The sequence below is a fragment of the Pelodiscus sinensis genome, chromosome 7 (assembly GCF_049634645.1).
Source record: "Pelodiscus sinensis isolate JC-2024 chromosome 7, ASM4963464v1, whole genome shotgun sequence".
NCBI lineage: Eukaryota > Metazoa > Chordata > Testudines > Trionychidae > Pelodiscus > Pelodiscus sinensis.
The window spans coordinates 72,038,431-72,051,598 of record NC_134717.1 but is presented as its reverse complement, the minus strand read 5'-3'; the positions used below and the strand labels follow the sequence as shown (position 1 = coordinate 72,051,598).

Here is a 13,168-nt window from a genome sequence, read left to right as displayed (position 1 = left end):
GGATAGATAATCTGTAAAGGTAAAGCTACATCATAAGTGGTCCTAGAGAAACCACTCTGGATATTGTACTTCAATAATTGCAGAATTTAAAACTGTCACGCATCTTTACTAACACCCACGAAACAAAATCAATCATTGACGGACAAACTTAAAGAAAAAACTGGGACATGGGGGAAGGGAGGCATACCATTTTAAGAAAAGCAACAAGATAGCTTAGAGAAAAAAAGTTCTCTCGTAGTTCCTTGTAGTCTTCTGATGGGCAGATGAGCTGCTATACTTCTTTAAGAGGTGCATAAAATACCACCATCAGGCCTCACAATGCCTGGTCAGTTTTGCTGGCCAATGTACAGGAAATTCAGAGCAATGGTTCTAACTACTCTCCACTTCCTTTCTGGTAACTTACTCACAGTAGTTTGTGGGGGGGACACGGTGCACTCCTCCTTCACCACTCCATGGTTAGCACCATGAAAGGCTCTGTGGGTAATATACAGAAGGACTTTCCCTGATACTCACTCCAAAGAATAGCTGTAGACCATTATCATGTAACAGTGTTTGAATCCATTTATATATATTGTAAGTTAATTAGACTCCACTCCCCAGCAGACTGGCACCCCAGAGTGCTTTAATATGCAATAGGCTTAAGGGATGTGGCTGGTAATTTGAGGTAGGCCTTTTCTTGGAAGCAGTCCTTCACTGATTTCCCACATTTATAACAATAGCCTAATGATATTCTTTGTGGGTATGTGACTATTCCTTATGGGAGGGGCTATTCCCCACCACAGAAAAGGTGATGGAACTGTGCCACCTCCAGGTCATGTCCTGGCAACGCACCTTTGCCAAAATGAAGATGGAGAGAATCACTGCTGCTTTGGAAGGAACTGAACAAATTGAAAGGATCATTCATAAGGGCTCCCTGTGTGCAGGATAGCAGACTTTTGGGCTAGTGGAGCTGCTATGCATTTCTATCATCCATTCTCACCCACATGGCAAGGAAAGTGCAAGCAGCATCAAGAGTCTTCTCAACTTAGGCTGGAGAAGGGGCTGTGCTATAACACTTCTGCCAATCCACAGGCTGGGTGGGAAGACAGAGCGGATGATTCCTTCCTCTCGAGAATGTGCCCTGGTTGAAATAGGGCCAGGATTTTAGCTCATTGAAGTTTGTGGTGATATCTTTATGAATCCATACAGAAGGCTGCTCTTTTTCCTTTTCTATATGTTAATACACTTATTAACAGAAAAAAACAAGACCTTGCTGCATCTCATATCATCATTACAACCCTTTAATCTCATTTGGATGAGGTAGTTGATGCCAGATTGGCACAAATATAATTCCTGACTCCCACACTTCCAATCTTCCTTTAATTAATATACTGCAGGTGTACAAGTGCCTTTGATGTCCAAATCCCAGATGAAAATGACACTATTTTAAGAGAGAGTGGTGTGGCAGAAGCTGCTGACATTCTCCTGACACATACAGCTAGTATATTCATAACCTCCTCCGTATGAAAGATGGAAATGACCTAGTTTTTATACTCAAGAAATTTTTTATCACATTATTCCATTCTCTCCTCATTTTCTCTTCCTACTGCTACCAAATTTCAAGTGCAGTTCTCCTCTGTCAACAATGCTCCTTTTTACTCAATAGCTCTGCTCCCTCCATATAGCCAGAACATAGCCAATGATTTTTCAGAAAAAAAATCTTAGTATTTAGTACTAAGAGAGATCCTAGTCCTTAATAGACATGTTACTGCTAGAGTCCACACAGCACTGGGAGAATGAGCTGGGTGCCTCAATACCCTTCCTCACCCTGGCAAAGATGTGCAAGCTGAGTCATCAGCATAACCACCCATCCACAGCTACAACCTAGAACTGAGGGATAGTCTGGGACATATGAAGAAAATGTCCTGGAGAAGTAGGAAGAAAATCTGGGAAGCAACATGGAACTATGGATTGTGGTCTGGTGAATACAATGCACAGAAGAGGGATACAGGAGGACATAGTTTGGGTGTTTCTTTGAGGAAAGGGAAAGAGAAGGTATGATAAAGGGTTCCAGAACCCTTATCTCTGATATGAGAAGACTAATGGCATATTAGGGTGCATTAGGAGGAGCACTGCCAGCAGATCTAGGGTTATTCCCCTTTATTCAGCACTGACGAGGCCACATGAGTACTGCATCCAATTCTGGGCCCTCCATTATAGAAAGGATGTGGACGCACTGAAGAAAGTGCAGCGGAGGGCAATAGAAATGATTAGGAGGCTGGAGCACATGACTTATTATGGTAGGCTGAGGGATTTGGGCTTGTTTAGTCTAAAGAGAAGAGAGGAGTGAGAGGGGATTTGATTTCAGCCTTTAACTACCTGAAGGGAGGTTCCAAAGAGGATGGAGAGAGTTTTTTCTCAGTGGCGACAGATGGTTGGATATTAGGAAAAACTATCTTACCAGGAGCATGGTGACTCGATGAGTCCTGAGCTCTTTTCCAGCCTTAGGATTCTATGATTCTGTGATTCTAGAGGTGCATTTTCTATCTGAATTCACTTCCAGCTAGCCATTGAAATGCACTTCAGTTTCAGACAAATCTGTGAACAACTGATTAATAGAGGATAAAGTCTCCCCTTTTTTCTCAAGCTATGCCATATTTTGGTGACCTCAGCCCTCAGCCACATAAGTCATATGTGACCTAACATATCCTTTCGGAATATTAAGATATCATGTGGCAATAGCTTTGAATGTGTGCACCTGTTGCCTGCACAGCAAACATAAATTGTTCCTGTTTTCAACACTCTCTACATGCAGATACCTGAAGTTTTTCATACATATTTTAAATACACGTGAAAACTTCTGTCGACAGAAGCCTGTAGTCTAGACGTACCCTAAGTGACCAAGACGGACAAACAGGAGAAGATGGGTGAAGAGTATGAAATATGCACAGGCATCTTGAAGAACTCCACTTGTAACTTAAGTAATTTTCATTTCCTCGAGTAGCTCTTCAATTTTACAGGACAGATTGAAAAGCAGTGGTGAAAATAATGTGCCGGAAGGGACAGAATCCTAACTCAACAGAGATTGCAGAACTGTCATACCACATTTCAGCATCTGTTGGAAGGCCAAATTCAAAGCATTGTTAGTGAAAGTGTGGACAGATTTCCAGGTAGCAATTCTGCAAATGTCCAGAGGAATGGTATTTTTAAGGCAAGCAAAAGACTCTAATGGAATGTGGATGTATTGTCCCAGGGACATTGCTTAATCTTAGAAATGGCCTAGGATAAATCGCTTCTTATGCTAAAAAATACACAGGATATACAATCTGGATGATTTATGAAATTTCTGAGTTCAGACTAAATAATGAAGAAAGATCCTCCTTGCATTCAAAGTATGTAAAGCTGGTTCAGGCTTATTAGAATATGGTTTTGGCAGTAGGATAGGGAGAAGAGCAAATTAATTGATCAATTGACATGAAAATCAGAAACCACCTTTGGCAAAAAACCCTGGTCTGGTCGAAGAACCACTTTTTCTTTATGTAATACAAGCAAATTTACCTGAAATTGCCCAATAGTGCCCAAGCAGAGCAGTAGTCCAAATTTCTCCATTTTATCTCTTTTCTTTAAGGTTTATTGAGAAACAATCCTAGTCCAGATTCATCCTAGTTTGCTAGCTCATCTTGGTTTAGTCTCTTTTAACATTCACTAGGTATGTCAATTTTGAGGATTGTACTTGCTTTAGTGATTCTCCCTCTTTTATGATTGGTTTTATGAGAAGCAATGCCATTCCAAGCACATCATGTTTTCTTGCACAACCAAACCCTTGTTTTTAAATTCTGATCAGAGGAAGCTATAGCAGTCCTTGATCAAACAGAAAGACAAACAGATAAGCTCTCTAAATATATAGCAGACAGGGAATGGTAGATCAGCTATAATGGTATTTAGCTCAACTGCCCTTCTGGCAGATATTATAGCACCAATAATATCTTGGTTTATTAGATAATGTAAAGAACACTCATGAAAAGGTTCAAAGAGTGATTTCATCTGCACGGCTAGAACCAAACTGGGACACCAAAGAGGAGTACTGTGGAAAGGGATTTAGGGGCCATAGTGCTGCACAAGATAAATATAATTCTGTGATGTATTAACAGGAATGTTGTAAGCAAGAAATTCTTCTGCTCTACTCTGCTTATTAGGTCTCAACTGGAATATTCTGCCCAGTTCTGGAGGCCACATTTCAAAAACGATGTGGACAAATTGAAGAAGGTTGAAATAAGAGCAACAAAAATTATTTAAGTTCTATAAAACATGACCTATAGGGAAGACTGAAATGATTGGGTTTGTTTAGTCTGAAAGTGTGCATCTACACTTCACCCATACCTCAAAATAAACCATGCAATTTGAGCTACACAAATTGTGTAGCTTATTTAGAGTCTATATCAAAATAGCTTATTTTGAAATCTGGTGCTGCACTTATTTTGAAATAAATCACTCATGGAATGAGATTTACAGGGACGTCGGAATAGCGAGCTCATTACATTTCAAAATAACAAGCGCACTCAAAAGATGTGGAATAGCTATTTTGGGATACCTTCAATATCCCAAAATAGTGACGCAGGGTAGATGTAGCCTAAAAGAGAAGACAGAGAGAGCACACGATAAAGAGGAAAGACTTGAAAAAAATCAAATATTCTAGAACACGGTATAGATCGTGAAGCAGGAGAACTGCCCTTCATAGTCATCCAAGTAACAAATCTGGTCCTTTTGGACTTGCAACATTTCTGTGGGTCTGAATGAAGAATCCCCCCATCCTCAACTTCTTCAGTTCCATCATAATCCAGAACCTACCAAACAAAACAAAACACCCAGCACTAACCAACAAGGAACACTGCATGAGAAAAGACTCCAGATTCAAACACACTGAAGTGTTTCATCTCTGTCCATGGTTGAGTTTACGTAGTGTAAAGCCAGGCACACAGTAGGAAGGAATTGAGGTGGTAGAGGACACTCTGTCCTTTATATAGCCTCACTCTCAGGATGTTTGGAGATAGGGCCAAGGAAGCTCTAGCAGGAACTTCTGGGAGAAGGTTCTATCATAAGGCTCCACAAGGCAGTGCAGTACCCATAAGTATTAATACACAAAGCCACTTGAACACATAATTACATGATGAACATAAACCCTGTATCACTTAAAGCAGTTTCCAGACTAGAATACAGGCAGTCCCCGGGTTACGTACAAGATAGGGACTGTAGGTTTGTTCTTAAGTTGAATTTGTATGTAAGTCAGAACTGGTACATATTGTAGGGGAAACTCTAGCCAAACATTTCTCCAGAGCTCAGTTTTATTCTCCCACACCTCACTTCCCTCAGTCCTTTATTCTCAAGCTGAGGTGTCTGCTGAGAAAAGCCGCTCCACGTCTCCCTGGTCTGCTGGGGGGGGGGGCGCTAGCTTCGCGTCTCCCTGGTTTGCTGGGGGGGAGGGGCGCTAGCTCCGCGTCTCCCTGGTCTGCTGGGGGGAAGGAGCTAGTGCGGGGTTGCCTCATCCCGTTTGTAAGTAGGGATCCGACGTAAGTCGGATCCATGTAACCCAGGGACTGCCTGTACCTTTTTCAGGAGTCTGACTTGTCTTGCATACCTGCAAATTTCACTTCACTTAAAAACTATTTGCTTACAAAATCAGGCATAACATTTCAAGTACACGACTACTGATTTTTCTTATTTTCTCATTTGAACCATATAATTATAAAATAAATGTATTGCAATATAAATATGTTAGTTACTTTTCAATGTGATATTTGAGCCTGTTTTTCACTTGTCAGCCTTGTCTGAAGCCCGAGCTCCACCAAACAGGGTTCAATCATATAACTTAGCTTCATGTGACATAGGGGGTGTGGTGCCCTAGGCAATTACCCTTCTGCCACCCCAGACAGACAGTCATGCAGTTGTGACTCCCTCTGAACCCATTGCAATCCCCAGATTGAGAATACGGATCAAGATGAATTGAGTGCCCCCTGGAAGACTTCTGCACACACACCCCCTCCGGATATGTGTACTCCTGTTTGAGAACCATTGAGTTAAAGCACTCCAAGTCCCTAACCCCAGAAGGAAAAGGAAAGCCTTGAAAAGCACCTCCTAGGCAAAAGCCTGTATGAACAGATGAGCCTTGCATCATGCCCTGAAGGTTGGCAAACAGATTATTAGATTAGACAGCATGAATTCCTGAGTCACAGGTCCTCCAGTGAAAATTAGAGTCCCAAAACTGCACATCTTGGAAAGAATGTGAGAAAAATGAGTCCTTCTGCTCTTCTTCCAAACGCAACACACACAAACGCAGTCATGCACACTGATCAAAACAGACAGACGATCTAAAAACGCAGCCCCTTCCTGATGTTTTCCTTAGAATAAAATAGCCAAGTCCAAATAGGTTGGTATTTACAAAAATAGATGTTTTTTGCTTTGCTAGATTTCCTAACTACTATTCTAGCCCTTGCTTCCTACCTGAACGGGTTACAAGGATGAGTCATTCTGACATCCAGTCACAGAGCTGTTAGCTCAAGAACCTTAGCTGATTTCAACTGTCAGTATAGGCCCCAGGGGATGCATCTACACAGCAAAGTTATTTCGGAATAACGGCCCTTATTCAGAAATAACTATGCAAGCGTCTACACAGCACTAGCATTATTTCGAAATAATTTCAAAATAATGGGAGGCCTATTCCGACTTCTGTAAATCTCATTCTATGAAGAATAATACCTATTCTGAAATAGTTATTTTGGAATAGGGGCTGGGTAGACACTCCAGTTCTGCTATTTTGAAATAGCCCCTCACCAAGGCTATTATTTCTCCCCAGTGCCTCCTGGGGCTCTAAATTGAAATAGCACATCCACATTAGGGAAGCCTGCCTCAGACTAATTTTGAGAATTCCTTGCAGTGTAGATGTGCTATTTTGAAATAAGCTATTTCAGAATAACTATTCTGGAACTGCTCATTCCAAACTAAATGTGCCGTGTAGATGTAGCCAAGAAGATTCTAAAAGCCAGGATCAAAAGCACAGACAACTTTACAGATTAAAACCATAGCTTTGAACTGTAACTGGAAACAATGTGGAAGACAAACCAGACTGTAGATAATAGGTGTCATTGATCTCCCTGAAAGAAATGAGCTTCAAGTGGAGCCACTATCATGACACACTGCAGTAGCGCAAGGTGGAAGTGGTAAAAATAGGGATAACTGGTGAAGGTCTCATTAAAACAAAAGGTTGAAATCTCTCTGCCAAACAAAGAGTACTTGGCTACTGCTACTGCTGGATTATCCTCCTATCATTAGAAGATCGATTTGCTGCGTAACAAGTTGGCAATTAAGCCAAAGTAGTTTATTTATTTATTGCGTGGCTTCCGAGGTTGAATGTCTAGGTATCTGAGTTTAAGGGATACTGTTCTAGTGGAAGACAGGAAAGGGTGGCACAGACGGTGCACAAATACTTTGAGGATGGAGATAAAGGATAAATGAATTAGAGGGTAAAGATACACTAATATCATGGGGGAAAGCACCTTTGGTGTTGCCTATCAGATAGCTGGCGTTCTTACTTATATTTTAGATTTTGTAAAATATTACCTACATACCTTGGCATCAAAGAGGCGATAAGGGGTAAATCAGGCCTCAATATACTAAAGGTTGCCCTGGCAATATGTTCTGCTTCTTTCCATTGGTCACTCAGCAGCATGCCAAGCAGCACAGCCATGTATGTGTCTTGCCAATCAGTGAAAATCAGATGTGAGGTGGAAATACCAAAAGAAAATCATGCTAGAATCATGGCCAACATATTGATATTTTTTCTACATTTGATAAATCCTAGAGAATTGCTGTAAAATAAATCTTCATTCAGATCAAGATGGTTTTACTACAGTGCAAAATGTCCATTAAAATGCCCACTCTGCATATTATAGGACTCGGAATATGGCTATGAATGGACCTGATTGCTTCACAGGGATCAGTGGGGACTCCCGGTCTGCGGGATGCAGCTATTCATTAGGATACTGCTGCGTCTGAATTATTCAGTAACCCATTGTCAGATATGCCTCTTTTTTCTGAAAGGAAAGTTATACCTCAGAGAGATGCTAAATTTAGTTTAGTTTGAATGCAGGGAGAGGAAGGGCATGGCTGTCTGTGGTGCCAGATTCATTTCAAAATCCTAGCTTTTATCTCTGCAAGTAGCCTGGGACTGCACAGCTGGGTTCTGCCACCAAAGGCAGAAAGCTGGACGCTGCTGTCCTCGCAAGCAATAGAAGGCTGATTACTCAGGGCTCCACTGTCACAGATGATGGAGTATAATTAAGAGAAAGATAATTCATGGGTAACTTTCTTTACACTATCATTTGAGCACTGTTTAATTAAATTAAAAATACTTCACCCAGAAGCTGACATTAATTATTCCCCATGATAAAAGCTTTCCCCCTTCTCCAATACTCACATCACAAAAACATGAACCAGGTACCAACTGAGCAGATTTCTGAGACACAATGGGAAGGCTGCAGATAAGATGCATGCATGTGTGTGTCGGACGAGATGACATCCTGGATTCCTCTCTCGCTGAGAATGAACTTCGTTTGCAATTTAATAATTCTACACCTTCTGTCTTCAACGGTCTCTGTTTAATATGTCTACTCATTTAAATACAGGCTAATTAGTAGATTCACTGTTTAAATGATCCCTAAAAATCTAACCACTCAACGTACCAGCTCCTACTTTGAGAAATACATAAACCAGGAGCACAGGGCAGAGATGTACAAATTAGTATTGGAAATGTGAATAGGACAGCATAATCTTTTGGCAGCAGCCGTAACATATTAAGGTGGGTGGCTGCATGTGTCTATGAAAATTGAACCATTTTAATGCACAGCTTCTTTTCAAATCATTTGGTTTTTCTTCTGAATACAAGAGGCAAATGCCACTTTATCTTCATACCGAGAATGCATCATTTACCATATTTGGGTATTTAAAAAATTGTCTAATTAGCCATCAATAAGCAAGTATTTGATATTTCTGTTATTAGGCTTCATATCACCCATCAACACAGGAATGGAAACTCTAATAAAGTATGATAAGTAGAGGGAGACAAATACATCCTGGGGATAATTGTTGACTTCGACAGAGATACACTAGGAATGAATGTGGACCAGCAAAAGCAACTTTGAGCTTTGCTATATGACTTAACAACCCCCGTGACCAGCAGCCCTCATCCTGCAGCTCTTATGTGGGTAAAAATCTAACTCAAATTTCTGCTATTTTTGCCTAACTAAGGAGCACAGATTCAGGGGCACAGTTTGCATCAGGCTGCATTAAAAAGGCAATCATACTTTTCTAGAACACACATTACAGGCCTCCTTTTTAAAACATTCTCAAAATTCACAGGTGTGACAACTTAACTATTAATTCTGAGATGCACTCAATCAGCATCAATGAAGCCCCACAGTATTCCCTGGAGAACTACTGGACCAGTACATCAGAGGATACAGTGACAGCAAAAGGAGAGGGCTACTTCAACAGCAACCAAGAGGCCCATAGACAGACAGCAGCTGAATGTATTGATGAAGGCAAGGGGAAGCAATAAAAAGGAGAAACAGAAAATGGCATGGACCAGACTGAAGAAGCAGAGGGACTAAAAGAGCATGTGGTGTGTAAGAACGTTGTGCAGCAATGCCAGTGTGGGAAAATAAAAGGGGAGAATGTCTAGCACCGTGGGAGAACAGCAGCAACACTGGAGGAAGTCTGAAAAGAGAGAAAGAAGCATGAGCACTTTGCGGAAGGAAGCACAAAGCCATATGAAAAATTCCATTAAGAGAATATTACGGGTGAGCAGGGAAGTGCTCAAACATCAGAAAAATACTGAATAAAAAAGAGAGGTTAGATTAAGAACATAAGAACAGCTATACTGGGTGAGACCAAAGATCCTCTCCAGTCATCCATGTCCAGACAAAGAGAGACTAGGGACACCATTCCTACCCATCCTGACTAATAACCATTGATGGACTTAACCGGCATGAATTTTTTGAACCCTGTTAAAGTCCTAGTCTTCACAACATCATCTAGCAAGGAGTTCCACAGATTCAAAGGCTGCCTTTGTTATTGGTTACTTTTGTCACCCCGCCCTGAGGTACGAGTACGGGACCCCGGACTGGTTATTTGATATGTTAATTTCCCCCCGAGACTGATCCGGATGTAGTGGGTTGAAGTGGCCACCCACTAATCCCGAAGGGGAAGCGCCCCTCCCAGAGCTGACCAGCTTACAGGCTCTCTCTCTCCACTTACTAGGCTGCCACTGGGTTCAATAATCTATTTCTACAAACAATTTTATGTTATAGCAATTAGTTTGTCCTCCCTCAGGGTATTATTAATTTGTAATTAGGCTTGCATAAAGTAAGAAAGAAAATAGTGTTATTATTTTGGTTCATTCTGATTAAATGCCTCCTAGAATTACCCCAGGGATTTTTAAATAAGAAGTATGCCCACAATGGTGATTTTTATAAAATACACTTTCATCTTAAACTCTAACTATTCCATGATTTTGCTAAAGGTGATTTTCTTAATGCATCCCTTTTTCCCTCTTCACATTCAAAGCATACCTATTTCAATAAGAATGTAAATAAATACATTAATTCAATATGTCTTTACCTTACTAGTCTAGGAAAAGGCTGTTAATCATCTGACTTGCACAAAAATTGAACAGTACCAGCTACTGCTCATGGACAACCCATGAAAACACCAGGGAGAGCTGACTATTGCTGAGTATCTATAATGGTTAGACAGATCCTAAGAAGGATCCTTATATTGATGTTTAAACGTACACTGACTAGATCAGCTCATACAATTGAAAGACATTCTGATTTTTTGTTAGATACTGTATAGTATTTTTAAATGACAGACCATCAGGGATGGTCTAGATAGTGCTTGGTCCTGCCGTGAGGGCAGGAGACTGGACTCGATAACCCCTCGAGATCCCTTCCAGTTCTAGTGTTCTCTGATTCTATGATTATTCATATCTAATCAAATATCGTTTTATGGAATGCAATATTAAGAATAGACAGATGGGATGAGGCTTCTGACTTGGGTGGGGGAGCATTTCTGGTCTCTTCATAAAGGGACCCTTAATGATGCTTTCATGGAGGCATGAAGAAATGAGTCAGTACTGAACAAAAGATGCCAGCAGGAAGGAAGGAATAGATTATTTGCAGGGTCACTGATTTCCAGTGCTCAGCAGAAAAAAAAATCAAAATAACAATTAAGTGCCTGAAATTTGAAATCTGGTACAGAGCAAAAAATAGCCAAGTCTCCAGGAAATTATTTCATTGCCGAACCTGCCCTATCTCAGAATGAAAAAGGTGTCTCCCACTCATTAGCACCACTGGATATCAGGGTGAATAAAAATCATTAATTTTTTAAAATAAAATAAAACGACGTTTTTTTTATTTAAATTTTTTAATTGGATTATTTTTATCTTTAAAATGATCAATCTCATTTAAAAATAACAGTTAAAATTAAATCTTATCAAGAACATGCTACACCTACACTTTCATAACAATGTTCTACTCTGTTCAGCCTAACAACCAGATCTTGCTTCTTGAAAGTTTTGGGCTTTCAATTTCTGATTGTGAGCAGACTAAAGTCACATGTTCAGACAGACACACGCTGGACAGGATTGTTTTTGTTCTGTGCTTATGTGGGCCAAGCAAGGTAGAGGAGTTAGTTAAAACATTGTCTGAAGACAGAGGCAATATATAGAAAAGGTTAGAGACAGCACAGAAAGGAACAGTGGAGTGGACTGGAAAGAAAAAGGGAAGACATTATTCAGCATGCATAGGCTATGTCTACACTGCCAGAAGATATGCAAATCACACTCTCATTTTCATATCTTCTTCTGATCCTTTTTGTGAAAGAGGTTTTGACGATTGTTGGAAAAAAAACCTTTTTCGCAAGATCCTGTAAACCTCATTTTTTGAGGAATAAAGGATCTTGTGAAAGACTTTTTTTTCCCCCAACAAATGGCCCCGTCTACACGGGGCTTTTTATTGGCAAAACCTCTTCTGCAAAAAGGATCGGCAGAAGATATGCAAATGAGAGCACAATTTGCATATCTTCTGCCAAAAAAACCCGGAAGCGTAGACATAGTCACAACTTCCTATGTTCCCCTACACTTTTGCCACAGAAAAAATGTCATGGCTTCTGGATGTGAAAGACGATATGGGAATATTTTGAATAAATGTATTCTCTGGGTAGTCAAGGAAAACCTGTCAAGTGTAATCAGTGCAAGAAGAGGATATAGGGCCTAGCAGCAAAAATGAAATATTGTAAGGAGAACTGCTTTTTAGGAAAAAATGATATGGATGAAGATGTGGATATGTCTGAAGAACATTGTGGGTCAACTTTGCAATGTGTCATTCTTCAAGATTCTCTTTATGCTTTTTCATAGAATCATAGAATACTAGGACTGGAGGGGACCTCGAGAGGTCATCAAGTCCAGTCCCCTGCCCTCTTGGCAGGACTTTTTAGCATAAGTGTGATTTAATTAAGTAAATACCCAAGCAGTTTGCTATGTTGGATGCTGCTAGAATAAAAGTTTGGCTTAGTTGCTAGAAAAAAAGTTTAGCTTAGCTATTTCTTATGGCTTGTTAACTAGGTTTAGAATCTATCACCCAAGTATACAGTACCAAAAGTTGCAGTAAGAGAAATCTAAAGTTGCCAGTTGCCACTGAATGTCATTTTTTTTTAAATTACATAATACATGCCCCTTATTTTGGAACATCAGGGTCACAGACCATAATGCTGATGCCATTAGTCTAGTCCCTATTTTACTTTAGCATAATTCAGCTTTCCCAAAGGATCCCCTATACTTGTTTTCAATGGGTCTTATTTCAAAATTAAATGCACTCTAAACATAGTCAGTCTTCGATCTTTTGGTAACTTGGAATCAAATCTGCATCAAAATGACAGTGGGAGTGCGGAAGGTGAGAGTTAGTTGTAGAAGTTTTAAGGAGACCCTACATTTAGTGTTCTGAGGACTTGCCTGTTAGAGTTAATAAAATATGAACATTTTAAAAAAAGGATTAAGGACAATCATCAGCTGGATGTTCAAGTAAATAAAACATCTGGGAGCCCACTGAGGGCTAACTCTAAGGAACCGCATCTGTCTTGT

The 13,168-nt window shown here is 40.3% G+C and overlaps 1 protein-coding gene across 11 annotated transcripts in view; it reads right to left on the bottom strand.

The window, feature by feature from the left end:
- The window catches only part of PLCL1 (phospholipase C like 1 (inactive)), a 322,644-nt gene that overhangs the window by 23,265 nt on the left and 286,211 nt on the right, over positions 1–13,168 (bottom strand). For 2 of the 11 annotated variants that reach the window (XR_012905400.1, XM_075934258.1), the window contains one exon: positions 7,369–9,747. The exons of the other annotated variants lie outside the window; for them this stretch is intronic. Coding sequence is in view for 1 of the 2 variants with exons in the window: in XM_075934258.1 (XP_075790373.1) it covers positions 9,709–9,747 (39 nt within the window). In the remaining variant the exon portion in view is untranslated. Of the gene's footprint in view, positions 1–7,368; positions 9,748–13,168 lie in introns of those variants that run through there. 11 annotated transcript variants of the gene reach the window in all.